At 45.8% G+C, this 16,345-nt stretch overlaps 2 protein-coding genes across 2 annotated transcripts; both read right to left on the bottom strand.

The window, feature by feature from the left end:
• Positions 1-3,808: 3,808 nt before the first annotated feature.
• Positions 3,809-9,598, bottom strand: SELENOS (selenoprotein S). Its single transcript, XM_050978503.1, has 6 exons — positions 9,457-9,598; positions 9,192-9,326; positions 7,623-7,729; positions 6,697-6,786; positions 6,531-6,606; positions 3,809-4,607 (listed from the first exon to the last, which is right to left on the bottom strand). The coding sequence occupies exons 1-6, from the start codon at positions 9,536-9,538 to the stop codon at positions 4,528-4,530; spliced, it is 570 nt and encodes a 189-aa protein (XP_050834460.1). The 5' UTR covers positions 9,539-9,598; the 3' UTR covers positions 3,809-4,527.
• Positions 9,599-9,824: 226 nt separating this feature from the next.
• SNRPA1 (small nuclear ribonucleoprotein polypeptide A') lies at positions 9,825-16,181 on the bottom strand. Its single transcript, XM_009090041.4, has 9 exons — positions 15,999-16,181; positions 15,107-15,254; positions 14,529-14,607; positions 14,127-14,173; positions 13,325-13,427; positions 12,643-12,722; positions 11,447-11,522; positions 10,986-11,079; positions 9,825-10,014 (listed from the first exon to the last, which is right to left on the bottom strand). The coding sequence occupies exons 1-9, from the start codon at positions 16,078-16,080 to the stop codon at positions 9,956-9,958; spliced, it is 768 nt and encodes a 255-aa protein (XP_009088289.1). The 5' UTR covers positions 16,081-16,181; the 3' UTR covers positions 9,825-9,955.
• Between the last annotated feature and the right edge of the window lie 164 nt (positions 16,182-16,345).

The following is a 16,345-nucleotide window of genomic DNA, read 5'->3' as shown; positions in this document are numbered from 1 at the left end:
GGAAAATGCGGGAATGCCGTGCAAAACCCTCCTGCTCCTCAGGCAGCTCCTCGGGTGCCTGCTCAGCCTCCAGGTGCCACCCGGCTGGTGACAGGAGCAGCTCTGCGGGGAGTGACGAGGGCACTGATGCATTTTTAAGGTTGTGCTGCCAGACCCGAGTCAAGAACGCACTGGAAAAGCCCAGTTTTAAAAGTGAGCATCAAGATGTCAGAGCCCAAAAAGCAGAACACCTAAAGAAGTGGAAATTATATTACCTAAGAAATGGAATTCACAGGCAGTGTTGCCCCCTCCCAGTATGTGACAAAGCTGTACAAACTGATTTTTTTGTTGTTTTTTCAAAGTGCATCTTTTAGGCCAAGCTGACAGTAACTCCCCATTTTAATGCACTTCTACTAGAACTAGATTTAAATGCCCAGTATTTCAAGGTATCCATTTCCCCTCCATTCTCTTTAAATAAAATTTTTGAAGTTCTTTTCCCTGCCTCCCTCCATGACTGCTACCCACAGATACAGCTCAAAGCTCAGCTCAGTAACCACCACACAGAAAGAATCTATGCTAGAGGAAGGAGTAAAATTGTACATTTACCAGTGGAGATGCTGCTCTGTGCTGAAAGTGCTTTTTAGCAGGTGTGCACTTCAAAATAAAATCACAGCAATCAATACACGAGAACAGCACCTTCCTCCCTGCCAGCACCTTGCCACAGAAACCTTCAACAAGAAATTTGTATTTTCCCCACCAAAGCTGAGCTGAGGGCACCTATTCCACTGAAAACATTGGTTTCTCATTAAAAAAAAAAAAATCAACAGAAGGTTTTGAAGTTGCTGCCTCTGGAGCTGGGAATATGGGCAGGGTGTGTGTCAGGCTGCCTTGGAAGCTCTCACAAAAATCAGCTACAGCAGTGCAGCCAGGCCAGGACACCACCCAGCCAGCAGCCTGTGCCTTTCCTTTGTGGTTGCAGAGCTGTTCCAAAAGCCAAGCTTTCATTCCACACAGGAGGGAGGGAAAAAAAAAAAAAAAACCCAAAGCCTCGGCCCATCCAAGTCTAGACCAGCTTTTTTTACAGCTGGAAATTGCATAGTTTCAGTGTTCAGCTATAGCAGGGACAGAAATACACTGAACCCCACTTGTGGCTAAACTGATCCCTGAAAAGGTGCTACTTTTTAGCCTGTATAAGAGCAAAATTCATCCAGAAGGTGGATCTGATGCTGAGATGTGTGCTGATGTGCAGCCAGGCTTGCAAGGAGCCAACTGCACAAGAAGGGAGCTGCCTGCTTGAGCAGGAGGCAGAAAGAAGAGCTTTAGAGGGGTTTAGATACAGCCAGTAACAACAGGGCTGCTGGTGAAATGTACAGGAGACTCTCAGGCAGGATGCCATCCCCCTTCAGAGAACTCTGGAATGCAAAGTCATCTAGGGAGGGGAGTAAGACACAACCCCCCCCCCCCAAAAAAAAAGCCAATCCAAGCACCTGAGCTGAGGATCAGCAGTCTGAGCATAGAGCCACTGCAGAACAGCCCAGCTCCTTGAGTTTTGAGTCTGAATAGTACAGAGCTGCATAAAACATAGCAGATGAAATTTGTTAGTACTGGCATTTCACACCTGCACTCAGATTTTGCAAGGACAGCAGTTCCTTGCAGATACAGGTGCAATTACAATTTTCATTCACATTGATCTCTGATTGAGACACAGATAACTCTGGAACACCTGGGAACAGCTCTGCTGACAGATTCCCCCATTGCACTCACTCCCCCAACCCCCTCTTCTGTTATTAAAAATTTCCAGCATAAGAAACATATTTTTTAAACACCCAAGTATGCCATATCACTCTTAAAATCTTTCCCTCATTTCACAATGTTTTTTAAAGGCACAAATAAAGCCAAATAATTTTTATGAGTCTGACATCGTTTGTTGCTTTGTTCAGTTTTAACTCCAGTGCTCAGGAACTCCTGATGAATAGTTAAGAGAACTATGTACAAACCAGATCTCATCTGCAATTTAAAGAAAACAAAAAACTCTGCTCCTCCAGCATATAAATCATCTAAAAGCTACAAAAAATACCAAGCAAGTAACATCTTCAGAAATTTTTTGTGCCTCTGAACACTTGCTTGATTTTTGGATTTTTTAATACCCGAACCAGAATATTCTTCAGTGGTTAAATACCATTATGCAGCAGTGAAATAGTTTATTACCCAGCTTCTTCCAGATAGAGGTATTTCCAGAACATCTGCATGAGTAAAGCAAGAGGCTTCTTGCATAACTGCTCTAGTGGGGGGGAAAAAAAAATCTCCTGAAGGCTTTTTAATATGATCTTTCATAATTCAAGTTCTTGGGAATTCATACCAAACCAGGAACAATGGATTCATTAAATAGTTCACTTTCACCTAATGCTTTCTGCATGCTTCACTCCTGAGCTATAAAGCAGCAAGCAACCACCTTTCCATAATGCTTGTGGTCAGGGGAGAGCTTTCCATTTGAAGTCAGAGGAAAAACCCTTCCCTTTTGTGCAGGTTGTGAGCCAAAAGAAAAGTTTTATGAACTGAGGTTTGTCCTCCCACCCTGCTCAATAGCTTAGAAGTGTCTGACTAAGAAAAATTCAGGAACTTGAGGATTAAAATAAAAAATAAATAAATAAAGGAGGAAAAAAAGTTGAAGCTTCCAGAAATATGCACTTCATTTCATTTTCACTTGACATGTCTTATTAAACCTTAGAATTGGGCAAAAAGCCATATCCCTAGTCCTAGCCAGAAGCAAGTCTTGAGACAAACAGAAAGATTAGCATATGCTCAGTTAAGACCTGCTTATTTATTTTGCAAATGTTTTTGCTCAATTAAATAAACCCATCCCTGACCATTTTATGAACACAAGTATTTCTGTTTCTTTAAGACAACCACCTCCCTCATTTGTTTTTCTGAAGACAACACCCCAGTCTGTTGCCTGCTTCCCCAATAAAGGGAGAAGATGTTCCCTGAGGCATTACAACTTAGTCCTCTTTCCTGAGGAAGACTCTTCAGATCTTGAAAATATCCCTCCCCAACTCTGTTTCTTTTTGCCTTCTGAAGGATTAAAACCTGAAGTTACATCCACTGGCCTCTGAATGAATTTCCACAGCAACATCAACAGCCTCACTTCACCCTCCCCACATGTGACCAAACACTTTGTTGTGTACAAAACAAAAGGTTCTTGGCCTTACAATTTCATTACCAACTTCAAAACTCTCTAATAACACCCTCCTGCTGCATTTCTAGTCAAGACAAATATCAACATGCATATAAACAGTATATTCAAAGTTGACACTCATATCTATTGACAGGTACAAATATTCCAAGAGTAAATACTCAGAATCAAGTGCTCAGAAAGCCCTAAGCACTAAGTTACCACTGCTCCCTACCTCAATGCCCACAGAGCAGCTCAGGGGCAGCACCTGGACACAGGGACACTTGTCCTGTGCCAACAGGAATTATTTCACTCCTTTCTACAACCTGGATTTTATTTGTCTGTTGAATTTCAGAGAGAAAATCAAGGGGATGGGATGCTTGGAAAGTTTGGTTATGATGACCAGTTGTTTTCTGTCCTCAGTGCTGGACACACACCAGAAGGATGAATACCACACACTCCTTGCACCCCTCACTTGCCAGTGTGACACTGTCACTGGCCAGAGCCCTCCCCAGCACACACCAGCCTCAGCTTTGGTGCTGCACAAGCTGCAGCAGGGTCACTTCATCTCCCACCTCGCTTTATACACATTTATTACATTAGAACAAATGCCTACTATGAAAAAGATGGGGTAAAAAAGCACAACATTGCAAATACTAGATTTATGATGTTTGCAATTATATTTAATATTAATAGTGTATTGTTTTTACAAAGCAGTTGAAATAAAAAAAAAAGAAAAAAGAAAAAAAAAAAAAGGAATAGCAAGAACCCCCTGTCTGCTGTCTAGCATCAGTAATCCTCACTGGTTTGTTTACCATTTATAAGGAAAACATCATCAATGCTGGCTTGTCACAGAGACTCTTCTGCAGTAACTGGCCTCTGGTGCAAATCCGTGGCATTTGTCAGATCACCTGTGCTTTTTCTGGAAGTCCCTCTACCTAAATTCAAGGTGTCTGCCAATGATAATATCCTTCCTCTCTAAAGGACTGTGTTTAGCTGGAAGGTAAATCTGGTAACATGTCTGAGGATGGTAAATATCTTCATCTTACTGAGGTAACGTGAGCATAGATAACAAAATTTGCCAGAAATCCCAGATCTCACAATCCCAGGTGATTCACCTTGGCTGGAGACTACACTCCCTCTCTACAGAAGAGTGGAAATGAACTGATTATGCTGAAATTGTTTCTCTCTTTGCCCTCTCTAAGAGGATCAGCCAATTCGTTACAATTTGGAAACGTAAATCAAACAAACAAAAACTCTTTTAACAAGTGCACTAAGCCAGCCCCAAAGGAGTGCCTGTGACAGGCCAGCTGCAGGCAGTGGGACAGGGGTGGGATCAAGCCTGCTAGTGCCAGGGGACACTAGGGATGTTAGCCTCATCCACCTGCTGACGGGCCCCGCCGGCCGGGCCTCCAGGAGCACGTCCCTCCTCCTTCTCCAGACAGGGGGTTATAGCCTAGAACACACAGGAGAAATCCACTTAATATTCATCCTCCACAGCCCTTCACCAACACACAAGGAACACCAAAAATAGATCTCATAATATTTACACCTTGCTCATACTTCACACAAGCAGCATTTTAGGGAAAATGAAAGCACAGAAAACATCCAGACCTGAGAGGGTTTCTTTCTTTAAAAGCCATTGCTAAACACTTGTGTTTTAATTTGATCAATTTGGATTAAATTAAATTGAAATGAATTACCATTTAATTTTTATAAGTCTGCACTAAAGCTGCAGTGCTGCTCTGCAGGATAAATAGAGCAGCAACAGCAGCTCTTAGAGTAAACTCTGCAGAGTGTATCTGTTCTGCAAGAGCCCCAACAGTCAGGGACTTAAAACAATCCTTTATTCCAGTCCTGCAAGGAATACTCTGAAGGTCAAAAGGTAAATCCACTCATTAACACTGCAAAGTATTTTTTTTTAGAGCATTTGAAAGGCAAGCATAGGCAGTAAGGCAAATACACTTTAGCTGAACATCCTAATGCTGTAACCATGGGAAACTTCATGTCAGGAGAACACACTCAGAAAATTACAACTTGGCAAACATCTCAATTTGTTCTGCACAAACCTAAGAACCAAATCCTAGCAGCACTGCTAACCAGGGGGGTTTCAAAGCAACCTGCTCCACTGAAACTCCCAGCATCACCTTCATCTTTGAAATTTGTTTTTCTCATACCAGCCAAGTTTTGCTTTCTAGCTTAATTGAGCAGCTGAGCAGCACAGATGGCTCTTTCACTTCATGCTGATCTACCTCAGGAGAAGATCTGAGACCTCTAATTCTGTAATGGGTTACTTAAGCAAGGACTTTGCTGAGGATTAAACTAGGACAGGTAGCAGCTGGAAGGGTGCCCACACCCAGCTGCCCTGATCCTGCCTCTCCCCAGGGAGGTAAATATCCCATGACAGAGATACCAAAGATAGCTGACAGCATCAGACATCATACCCTCATAAGATGAGCCAATCTATTTGATTCCTTCAAAAGCCAGGAAAAATACTCAGAGCAGAAATCCCAGCACTGCAGTGTTGTTCAGGTTTAGAATATTTAATCAAGAATCCACAGGTCTCATACAACTAATCAAGTCACTCAGCACTGCACCCTAAGTGGGCTTCTTTTTCAGCCTGATTGAGGCTGTCTGGATGATCCACTCCACCATAGAAAATTGTCATTAAAATACTCCCAAATTAGCACCTGCAGGTATGGCAAGGGCTCTTGGGCTGAGAGGAGAGGAAGCAGACTGCCTGCATGGCCAGTGAGCCTGGCATGGGCAATGTGAGGCCATAGAAAACACTTCATCCATCAAGATGGTTCCAGCAGGTGACTGAGTTTAACAGTGAGACCTTCTGGTGCTTTGTGAGAGTTGGTAAGAGTTTATACATCCACAGGATTTATATATTCAATAGGTCAGCACTGTGGTATATAAAAAATAAGGTCACATTTTACATAATAATTTCTTTCATCATCTGAATCTACATAATACAAAGTAAAATACCCTCTTCCTATATTTAGTCAGTACTACAGGTGCTTTAAAGGCAGACCAGATACTAAATTATTGAACTTACAGAATAATGGGGGAAGGATGCCAGAACTACTGTAAGAATCTCTAATTCTGAGGGACAAAAATCTCAGTAAATTATACCAAAGCATATTTACAAAAAAACCTGACACATTCTTTTTCCAGGGAAAAGCACTCCCAAAACTTCCTGCCAGCTTTTGCACAAAGGACAGAGCAGACCAGTTGATCATAGATAAAGAGCTTGTTTGTAAGGAAGGTTTTGTTTCTTCCTTGAAAAAGACAAAAAGTATGTACAGAATCCACAGACACAGCTGGATAAATGCCCTGTCCCAAGCTCAGAGTGTCTGAAGGATTCCATACTCACCACCTCCTCTCAAAGGCTTCTTGTTTGGTTTAGATTTCGGAACTGTTGAGGCAGAGGCACCAGATTCTACTTCTTGCTGTTCAGAAAAGCAAGAAGTTACTCAATAGGAAGTTCAGCTCCCTGAATCACAGGAACACACCTGTGACCTGATTAGCATGGCTGTTACCTGATTCAGTTTCAGGTTTCCTTTGTAGCTCTTTCCTTCCTGCATGCTCTCCCACATCGCGATCTTCTGCCGTCGCCGCTCCTCCTCCAGCTACAGAACAAACCCAGGACACAGACTTAATCTTAACATTAATCTTAAAACTCAGATTTCATAGCCAACAGAATCCCCAGAAACAGCTACAACAGACTCGTCAAACTGTATTTATCTGATGCACCATCTGAGATTATGGGAGAATTTACTCCTTTTATACAGCCACATCTCTCCCCCTCCTCAGGATGTGCTGACTGAGCCTCCAGCTTCTTTTGGCCACCTGATGCTTTAAAAGATTTTGAAGGTAAAACAGAACCAAGTGGCAAGTTTAAACCCTGAGTCTATGAAAAGTACTAAGTAAAGAATATTGCAGTAATTTAATGCACAACGTGGGGTTCTACAGAAGAAAGGACTCTTCCTTTGTTTTTAATGCCAACATTAATTGAAGCATCAGCTACAAACTGAGGTCTGAGTGTGTGACTGCAAAAGCAAAACCAGAAGAGGTGGGATGATGATCAGAGCTATTACTATGCTGATCACACCCATTTTCTGCACTGCCCCACTCAGCAATTTTGCTACTCCTCGTGATCTCAGGCTGTAATTCAGACCCTTAAACTGCAGCAATGCTAAACTACATTTCTAACACTTCTATTTGCCTTTCAGAGCAGAAAACACACATGTGCCATGGGACAGTTAATTTAAAAGCCAGCAAAACCCCTCCAGCCATTCAGTGGACCCACAACAAAGCTCCTGCAGGTACAGATTTACCTATGAAAAAACAAACACCAGGCCCACAGTGACCCTGGCCCACAATTTCATCTTGCTGCTGTCTTTTACAGCAGCAACGTGCTTGATGACAAATTTATGATAAAAAGAAAGAAATGCTCTCTAGTTACCTGTCTTTGCTTTTCTTTGTATTTTTCTGCTTGTGCATTCAACTCCTCTTGCATCCTGAGGCGAGCTGCTGCCAACGCTTCCTGCCTTCTTACCACCACATCAGGCTCTAGGAAACCAGGAAAGAGTTTGCAAAGCTACTCAAAGTAAATCCTAGATGGTCTCCTCAAAGAATTATAATAAGGAACGGCTCACATCTCTCCCTGCAGCTGTTTTGCAGAAAATCACAGCTCAAGTTCAGTTTCCAGCTAATCTTTTATACTAATTTATAAGGCTGAATTAAACTTCATCATGTTTTACTGTTTTAAATCAATTACTTCAACAGGATTTTAATAAGGACAAAAGGGTACCTAACCATAAAATTTAAACCTCACACTTCAAGGACACTTCCTTCTATTTCTGAAGGATTTGTCAGATACAAATTAATTCAGAAATATCACTCAGGCTTTGCAGGGACCATTTTTACCCAGAGAACTTCTTTTACGCAGAAGGATGAGGCAACCAGCCCACATTCACTCCTACTCCTTCTGGCAAGGGGTCCTGCTGGTGTCAGTGCAGCAGTGGATTTAACGCCCTCCATCAGCAGAGAAATCACTTACAAACATGACACACATCTCAAGAGACACCTGGAGGTCTCAGAAAATCCACACTGAGTCACCACTGCTCTTCATGAGTGACCTGTGAAGGTCAAAAGGAAAATTATATCCCCCAAAAAAGGCAATTGTTGCCATTTTCTTCCAGCAGCTGAAGCATCTCCCCATTTGTTGGCCTCATTTTTTGCTATGATCCAGTGATGAATATGAAAAAGAAATGTCAGTACTTTCAAAAATTTCATTTTACAGGCAGTTTGGGCAATTAAATAGCCATTCAATTATCATCACAAAAGAACAGCAGGAGGATAAGAGCACACAAATAAGATTTTACTGTGGAGCCTATGTGCCCAAGGGATCAGTGCCAAGCACTCATGGATTTGGCAGGTCCACAAGCACAGCCTGTGCTTTTCAGCAGGATGGTGACTGTGTGAGATTTACAACCTGTGCCACACTCCCAAAGATAACACAGACTGTCACACCCCAAACGTACACAGTCCTGCCAGAACAGGAACTGGGAAAGAGTAACTGGAAGGGGTGATGAATATCAACGAAAAGTGAATATTTACAGAAGTATTTTCACCAGGATTTAGATTTGGGTGTTTTGGCTTTGTTCGGAAAGTCTAGAAGTTATTTGGTAGCTGGCTACAGGTGCTGCTAGCCTCCATCCCCTCAGCTGCTGCCCACGGAGGAGCAGATACCCCAGAGTGATGTCCCACTCCTTCACTCCCAAACACGTTCCTTTGGGACACAGCTTTTCCTTCAGAGCCTTTTACAAACACTTCCCTCGGCCCAGCCTTCCCCGGTGATCTCCTCACTCGCAGATCTGTGGGCTCAAAGGTGACCCCGAGCACCGCTCACCATTACACCCCTCACACCGGGTCTCTTCGGGCGGTCACCGCCTCCCGACCCCGGCGCGGATCCGAGCGGCCTCAGCCGGGGGCCGGGCCCGCAGGGGCCCCGACACCGCTCTGCACTCACCCTCCGCCGCCTCAGCCGCTCCGGGCCGGCCGCTCCGCCGCGCCGCCAGCCCGCGGGACACCTTCTGCACGAGGAGGTACACGGCGACGGCGGCCAGCAGCAGGTACCAGCCATAGCTGGACAGCACCGAGCCCACTGCCAGGGGACAGGCCGGGGGTGAGCGCGGGCAGCGCGGCACGGGGCCCACCCGGGCGGGGGAGCGGCGCCGGCTCCGCGCCTGGGCCCCGCCGCGCCCCGCCCTCACCCCCGGCCCGCGGCCCCTCACCCGTGTGCTGCAGCGCCTCCAGGCCGCCCCGGCCCAGCGCCGGCCCGGGCCCCGCCGCGGCACCGGCGTCTCCGAGATCCATCGCCCGCCGCCACCGCCTCACGTCCGGGCCCGCCCCGCTCCACCAATCACCGCCCCGTCCGCCGCTGCCTCACATCCGGGCCCTCCCCGCTCCGCCAATCACCGCCCTGTCCGCCACGGCCAGGAAGCGCCGCGCCGGTACTGGCGGAGTGCCAGGAGTGACGTTTAATTGCGCCGACCAATAAGAGAGAGGGGCCGAAGCAGGGCAGCCAATCAGGGTGCGCCGAAACGCCTTCCGTCCCGTCCCGTCCCGTCCCGCCCGGGAAGCGGATGCGGCACCACGGGGAGAAAAAGGGACCGTTCGTTTATTGAAAAGCGAAATGCGCGAGGACGGGGGCGGTGGGCTCCGCCGGGGACACCGGCGCGGCCCGGGACGGGAAAGGGCTCCTGGGGGGGCCGGAGCGCGGCACGGCCCGGGCTACGATCCGTTTGGCACTGTGTCCTCTTCCATTTCTTCTTCACCGTCCTCCGATGGGCCTGAAAGGACACGTCAGAGTTTTAGAGCAGCTGCTGCAGATGTTGCTGTTCCTTTTCCCACCCCTCTGCAGAAGAGTAATAACGTTAACGTTTAAAAACTCTACAGAAAGGAAAACCAGGGAGCCCTGGTGTACAGAAAACTGGTGCTCTGGCCGCCCTGCAGCTGAGATCCATCTCTGCAGAGCTCCCAGACTCACTGCTGTACTCACACCTGAGGCACTGATGCTCTGCAGAGGTCCAGAGAGACTGTAATTCATCTAATTTTGTTAAATTGATGCCTCAGGTTTTAGCTTTTATTTTTTCACATTCTGTGCTGCTTTAGTCTGTGCTTCTGAGCTTCACATGAGGGTTGGTAAGCTCTCTTCTCAGAGTAGGGAGACAAAACAATTCCTGCTCTAGCTGGGCACTAAGGACAAATGATCCAAATCTCAGCCCAGGAGCACAAACCCCGTGGGCTGGAGAGAGAAAAACAAGCAGGGTGGGACTGCCTGGGCTAAAGCTGGAATGGGACAATGAACTGCAAGGTGCAAATGGAGCAGAGCTGATCCCAGGGAGAGACCCCGTGCCCGGCCTTGCATTTTGGGACCATTTTGGTTCATCTTGGGTGCAGCCCTGGCTGGGCTCTGGTGCTGCCCAAGGTGGATCCATTGAGGCCTCCTAATAAATCCCTACTTCATTCTTTGGCTCTGTCCAGCCTCTGCTCTAGGTCAGCCTTCACAAAGCACAAAATAACTGGGATGAACTCTGAAGTCATCCAATGCAGCAAAGCCCCTTGTTTGGTACCTGGCTCGGCAGGGAGTGCAGGGGACAGCCCAGAGCTGCCCCCAAGTCCAGGCACATCACAGAGCCAGGGATGTTCTGCACAGATGACAAACTCATACTCTGCCCACCCTACAGAGCTCACATGCAGCCTCAGGGGGTGAGGAAGAGAGCTGGGCTGTGTTTAAGGAAGAGCAGAAGCAGAGAGTGACCTGGTTTGCGCTCCCTGCCGGGGATCTGTCCCGCCTGCAGCAGCCCCTTCAGCCGCTCCACCTCCGCCAGCGTCGAGGCGTTCGCTATGGCAGTCTGGGAACAGAGAGCTCAGTCAGTCCTCACACAGCCTGGGCAGCCTGCTCACAGCCAGCACACAACCCAGACTTCTACCAGCTAAGGCACACTGAACACCTAGGAAAGTGCTACTGAATTCAGGTTCTAGAAAATTCTACAAATGACAAATCGTTATCTCCCCCTCCACTGGAAGAACTCTAAGCTCAGGTTGGCATTTCATTGAAGTTTTCAAAATACAGATAGGTCAGGAGAAAACTTACAGGAAAAGAACCTAAACCAGAGCCAGGACACGCTGATCTATTTGTCTGAACAGCACAAAGAAAACCTTTGTTCAATTTGGATCCATGACAGCTTTTCTCCTCCACTTTTCTCCTGACATATTTACCTTAATTGCCTCCACGTCCCCTGGGGAGGGCCCAGTTTTCTTTTTGTCTGTTGGTAGACCAGCCCCTGGATTGAAGCTTCAAAAGGAAAAAAAAAGACCAGTTACACTTTTTGAAGAGTAGCTGCTTCCCTTGAATTGAAATGCTTCCAAACTAGGTTTGAAAGCATTTCATTCCATCAAGTGTAGTATCTTATCTTTGTTAACAAACTGATACAGTGAAGAATTACCTCCTTCAGAAACACCAGCATCTTGTCCTCACTGTCCCATTCCCCCCACCTTTTCATCTGCTCAGAGGCAGAACTGAACTTTATTCATCAGGCAGTTGACAAAAGCTCTTCAATTTGGATGTTGTTGAACACTCAGCTGCTCTGCTGCCATTACAAAAGCAGGGTGGATAAATAAAGAGTAACTGAAAATAGGGTTTCTGTTCCCATGTGTCAAATGTGGTATTACAGCAGCCTAAAGTAAATCCTACATTAAACTGGAATTCATCTTAACAGTCAAAAGAAAAATGTTATCTGCTGTTGCTGCTTTAAGGAGATCACCTGACCTGAATCCCTTTCCACTCACAAACTCGAGCTCAAATCCATCTGTTATAGGTTTAAATGCTAAATAAATTCAAGACATTTTCTATTTGACCATGAATTTGGAAACGCTGTGATCTGAATTCTTATTACCAAATTAGTTGATCAAAACATATGATGTACCACTTAACAATTAAACTAAATAAACATATACTGTAATAGCTTAATTAAAGATTTTCATTTGTATTTCATCTCCTAACTACAGCAGATTTTGCAGTTTATTCCCAAAACAAATACATAATTATTTACTTTGGGAAATAAACAAAAGAATTTGGCAAAACAAAACCAATCATCTAGGAGAAAAATCCCACCAACCACAAATTAAATGATGGCAACCTCTCTGCAGTTAAATAACAAAAATAAAATTAAGGTTTCCTGCTTGTTGCCTTCAGTGAATCCACCCTGACCAAGTTAACACTTTCAGAAGTACTTCTGAGATGTATTCACCAACATCCAAAACTCGGGGTGCTTGGACAAGGCACTTGTGGTTCCCAAAGCTTTTGAGGCATCCTGCCAGCAGCTGATATTTCAGTTTTCTGCCTGATACTGCACACAAATAAAGTGGTGTTTCTGAAGGAGGATGCCAGTGTAAATTTGTTTGTTTTATCTTACGTTTTTGCTCTCCTGGCAATATCCTTTGCAAGCTGTGCACCCCGTTTGCCCTTGAACATTTTCTCTGCCTCCTGTCGCTCCTACAGCGATACCACACACACACACAAAGTTAATTTGAGAACATCACAGTTTGCAAAGCTCCTATCTTGGCCAAGAAAGACACTTTGGCTCATCCTCATCAGTGAAATTGGTACATGGAGATCAGATGTAAGAACAAGCAGATAAACATTGCCCAAATACTCAGAGATTTATCAACCTCATGCTCTTAAAATTAAGAGCTCTTTCCCACACTCATCCCCCAACCCAGTGGTGTTTGCTCATTTCTTTCTCTAGAGCTGTCTCCTACCAGCACCAGAGGGACAGGAAAGAGTAACACTCAACAAAGGCACTAGAACTTAATTATTAACATAATTAAAGAGAAGATGATATCCTTAACAGAATGAAACCATGAAAGAAAACAATGAGAGCGTTGTTGAGCCACTTACAGAATTTCAATAAAATTTACAACTATGGCTGTTAGTTGTGAATTTTCAAGAATGCAAAAAAACCCCAGAAAACCCAAAACCACAAACACCAAAAAGAAAAAACCAAAACAAAAAAGAAACAAAAACCAACCAACCAAAAAAAAAAAAAAACCAACCAAAAAACCCCAAACACCTAAATCAAAAGCAAGCAGACTTACTTTGAGCTTCACTTTTTGAAAATCCAGCACTCTGACCTGGGGAACTTTATGAATTAGATATAATCTGTAATGTTTCTTATTTGTTACAGGATTCCTTAGAACGCTGTGAAGTAAATAAAGGTTACAAAATACTTTAAAATGCACTCATATTGAAATATATTAATATACTTGAAATGCATCATGTACTTCCTGCTGTAACAGGTAACAAATAACACCATGAAATAAGCCTAGTGACAGTGCTTTGATATTAAGGAAACTATTGTAAAAGCTTTCACTTTAGCAATTCAGTAGATTTAACTGAAGGATGACATAAAGAAAAATCTCAAAATAATCATAATACTCCCCCCCAAAAAAGTAACTGAAACATCACTTTTTTCTCTGGACACTGATCAACTGAAAAATCACAGGACAAACTGTGTTTCTTTCTGTCCCTCACACCAAATGTAATATTACTGAAAAGTCCTTGTTTACATGTATTTTAAATTATTTTTTTATCAACAGATTAAACCTTTTGGTTTTAGGTTTTTGAAGGTTAAGTTCACTTCAGCACTTGTGTACTGGTTTCTAGAGCTGTTAGATCTCATTATCCCAACAGTCTGTCACAGATATAAAACATCAGACATTAATTACCAGATCCTCATGAAGAGCAGAGCAAACACTGTTTATCAATTCAATTTTCAGACATAAAGGATCTGTCACAGCTCATAAAAAGCAGAACATTCCAGACCAAAGCAACGGGCCAGGCTAGCAGCAGAGCTCAAACACCAGAGAAAGAGCAGCTTTTCTTTTTGGGGTTACATACCTCAGGTAAGTCAGGGATTTAATAGTTGATAATGGATCCAGTTCACCCTGGGTAAAGGGAGCACAGCAAGAAATTTTAAGCCCATTTAGCAAAAAAAAAAAAAATTAAATATTTGAAAGTTCCTGAACTCATATCTATTTTAGAGATTAAATAAATTACTGCAATTATTTTAATAGGAAAACCACTAAGCTTTGTGACTGCTGTTCCACTGCATGATGCAAATCGTGTTCATTAGAGCATGTACACAATTAACTACTGCCAAAACTGCAGGATATTACTCTAAAGGGAAAGAACCAACTATTACCAAAAGGATATGGCACTGCTCTCAGAAAAATGGTTAATTAGAGAGATGAAAACCACAAATTTTCAGCTTGTTTAGCTTTATCCTGCATGACAGCTTACCAGTTCAGCAATGTTGTTGTTGGTGAGAATGAGCTCTGTGAGGCTGGGCAGAGCCTGCTCCAGGTTCTCACCAATCCGACTGAAGAACAACAAAAACAAAGGTTTCATTTAGGGCAGGAATTAGCAACGCTGGAAATACACAGAGAAACACAGTAACACAGAGGATCTCCCTGTGAACAACCCAGTGTGACACTGGCAGAAGTTTGGGTGAGCATCCAAAACACTTTTCTAGTAAAGCTGGCAATAAATCACTGCAAGAATATTAGGTGCAATAGGAGATTTGAATCCATCCCCTTGCAGGAATCCCTTTTTTCTTGTCTTTATGGAGATGATTACTGAAATCCAAAGATGTGGCCAGATCCCAAACTCTGCATCTCACTGTCCTGGCTAACAAACACTGACTTTGGCACTGAATCAGGAAGGAAACTGAAAGAGGGCTCACACAGTGCTCAGTGCTGATTTTACTGCCTGAAACAAACACTCCTGCCCCTGCCCAGCAGTGAAAGACACACAGCCCTCTCTCCCAAGAGCATTTTCCTCTGCCCAAGGTCCCATGAGGCCGAAGCAGAGCCCCTTACCAAATCCTGTTGTTGTTCATGAGGAGCGTTTTCAGCCTCCGCAGCAGCGGGAACCCGTCCAGCTTGCGGATCTCGTTGTCAGAGAAATCGATGGCATCAAACTGGTCCAGAGTGGCCCCCAAGTTCTCAATGACTGGGATTTTATAGCCTGGAGAGGGAGTGCAGGGCAGGGATTAGATGGTGCCCACAGAGCAGAGCAAAGCACAACAGAGTGTGTGGGGGCAAATCGGGATGGACTGGGGATGCTGATAAGGCTCAGACAAAACACCCCGGGATCGACTCTGCTCCACACAGCTCCCAGACCAAACTCTCCCCCTCAAACCCAACAGCCCTCATGGCTTTTGGAATCCTTCTTCCTCCCCCTCAGCAAAACACCAGCTCCCCGCCTGGACGTGTCCTCCGAGCCAAACCCACCTTTCTGGCACATCCCTCGTGCTGAGGCACATCCCACCACCACGGCACATTCCTCCCACATTTCCCCAGTTCCCCCTTCCTGGGGGTAGGTACGAGATGATCTTTAGGTTCCTTCCATCCTAAACCGTTCTACCACTCTGTGATTCACCCCTCACATGCCCCGCAGGTTCCGAAGCCATTGGACCCTCTTGAATCGCTCTTCATTCCCAGCCCCCGGTCACTGCAGCCCCTCCAACAACCTCCCCATCCTGCTCCAGCAGCTCCGGCCACGGCAGGCGCCAGGCCCCATTGGGAGATCCACCATGGACCCTCCAAACCCCATCACAGCTTCTCCTGCGGGACCCAACAGAGTCCCACCACTAGGCTCCATCACTGACCACCCCACCACACACACCCCCACACACCCCCGGGCCTCAGCCCTCCGCCCTCGCCCGCCCCTTCCCAGCACAGCCCCTCACGCCCCGCGGGGCCCGCGCACCGCGCAGGTCGAGCTCTCGGTCGCGGACGGCGTTGGTGTACTGTGCCGCCTGCTCGATCAGCTCCGCCGTGAGCTTCACCATTGCGACACACGGCGACAATCGGCGACACACCGGGACACACCGCGACACACGGCCACACACCGCGCCAGGCCGCGCCGCGCCGCCGCAGGACAGCGCGCCGCGCGCCGAGCACGCGCAGGCCGGGCAGCCGAGCTCCGAGACAGCGAACGGCAGAGACCGCCCCTTCCCGCCCCGTGCCTGCCTTCCCCTTCTCCTCAGGGGCTGATACAGCCCCAGCACCCCATCCCTGCCTTCCCCTTCTCCTCAGGGACTGATACAGCCCCAG

Source organism: Serinus canaria, chromosome 10, assembly GCF_022539315.1.
Source record: "Serinus canaria isolate serCan28SL12 chromosome 10, serCan2020, whole genome shotgun sequence".
In the NCBI taxonomy this organism is placed as follows: domain Eukaryota; kingdom Metazoa; phylum Chordata; class Aves; order Passeriformes; family Fringillidae; genus Serinus; species Serinus canaria.
Note: the sequence above shows the minus strand (reverse complement) of the source record. Positions and strands in the feature narration are given on the sequence as shown.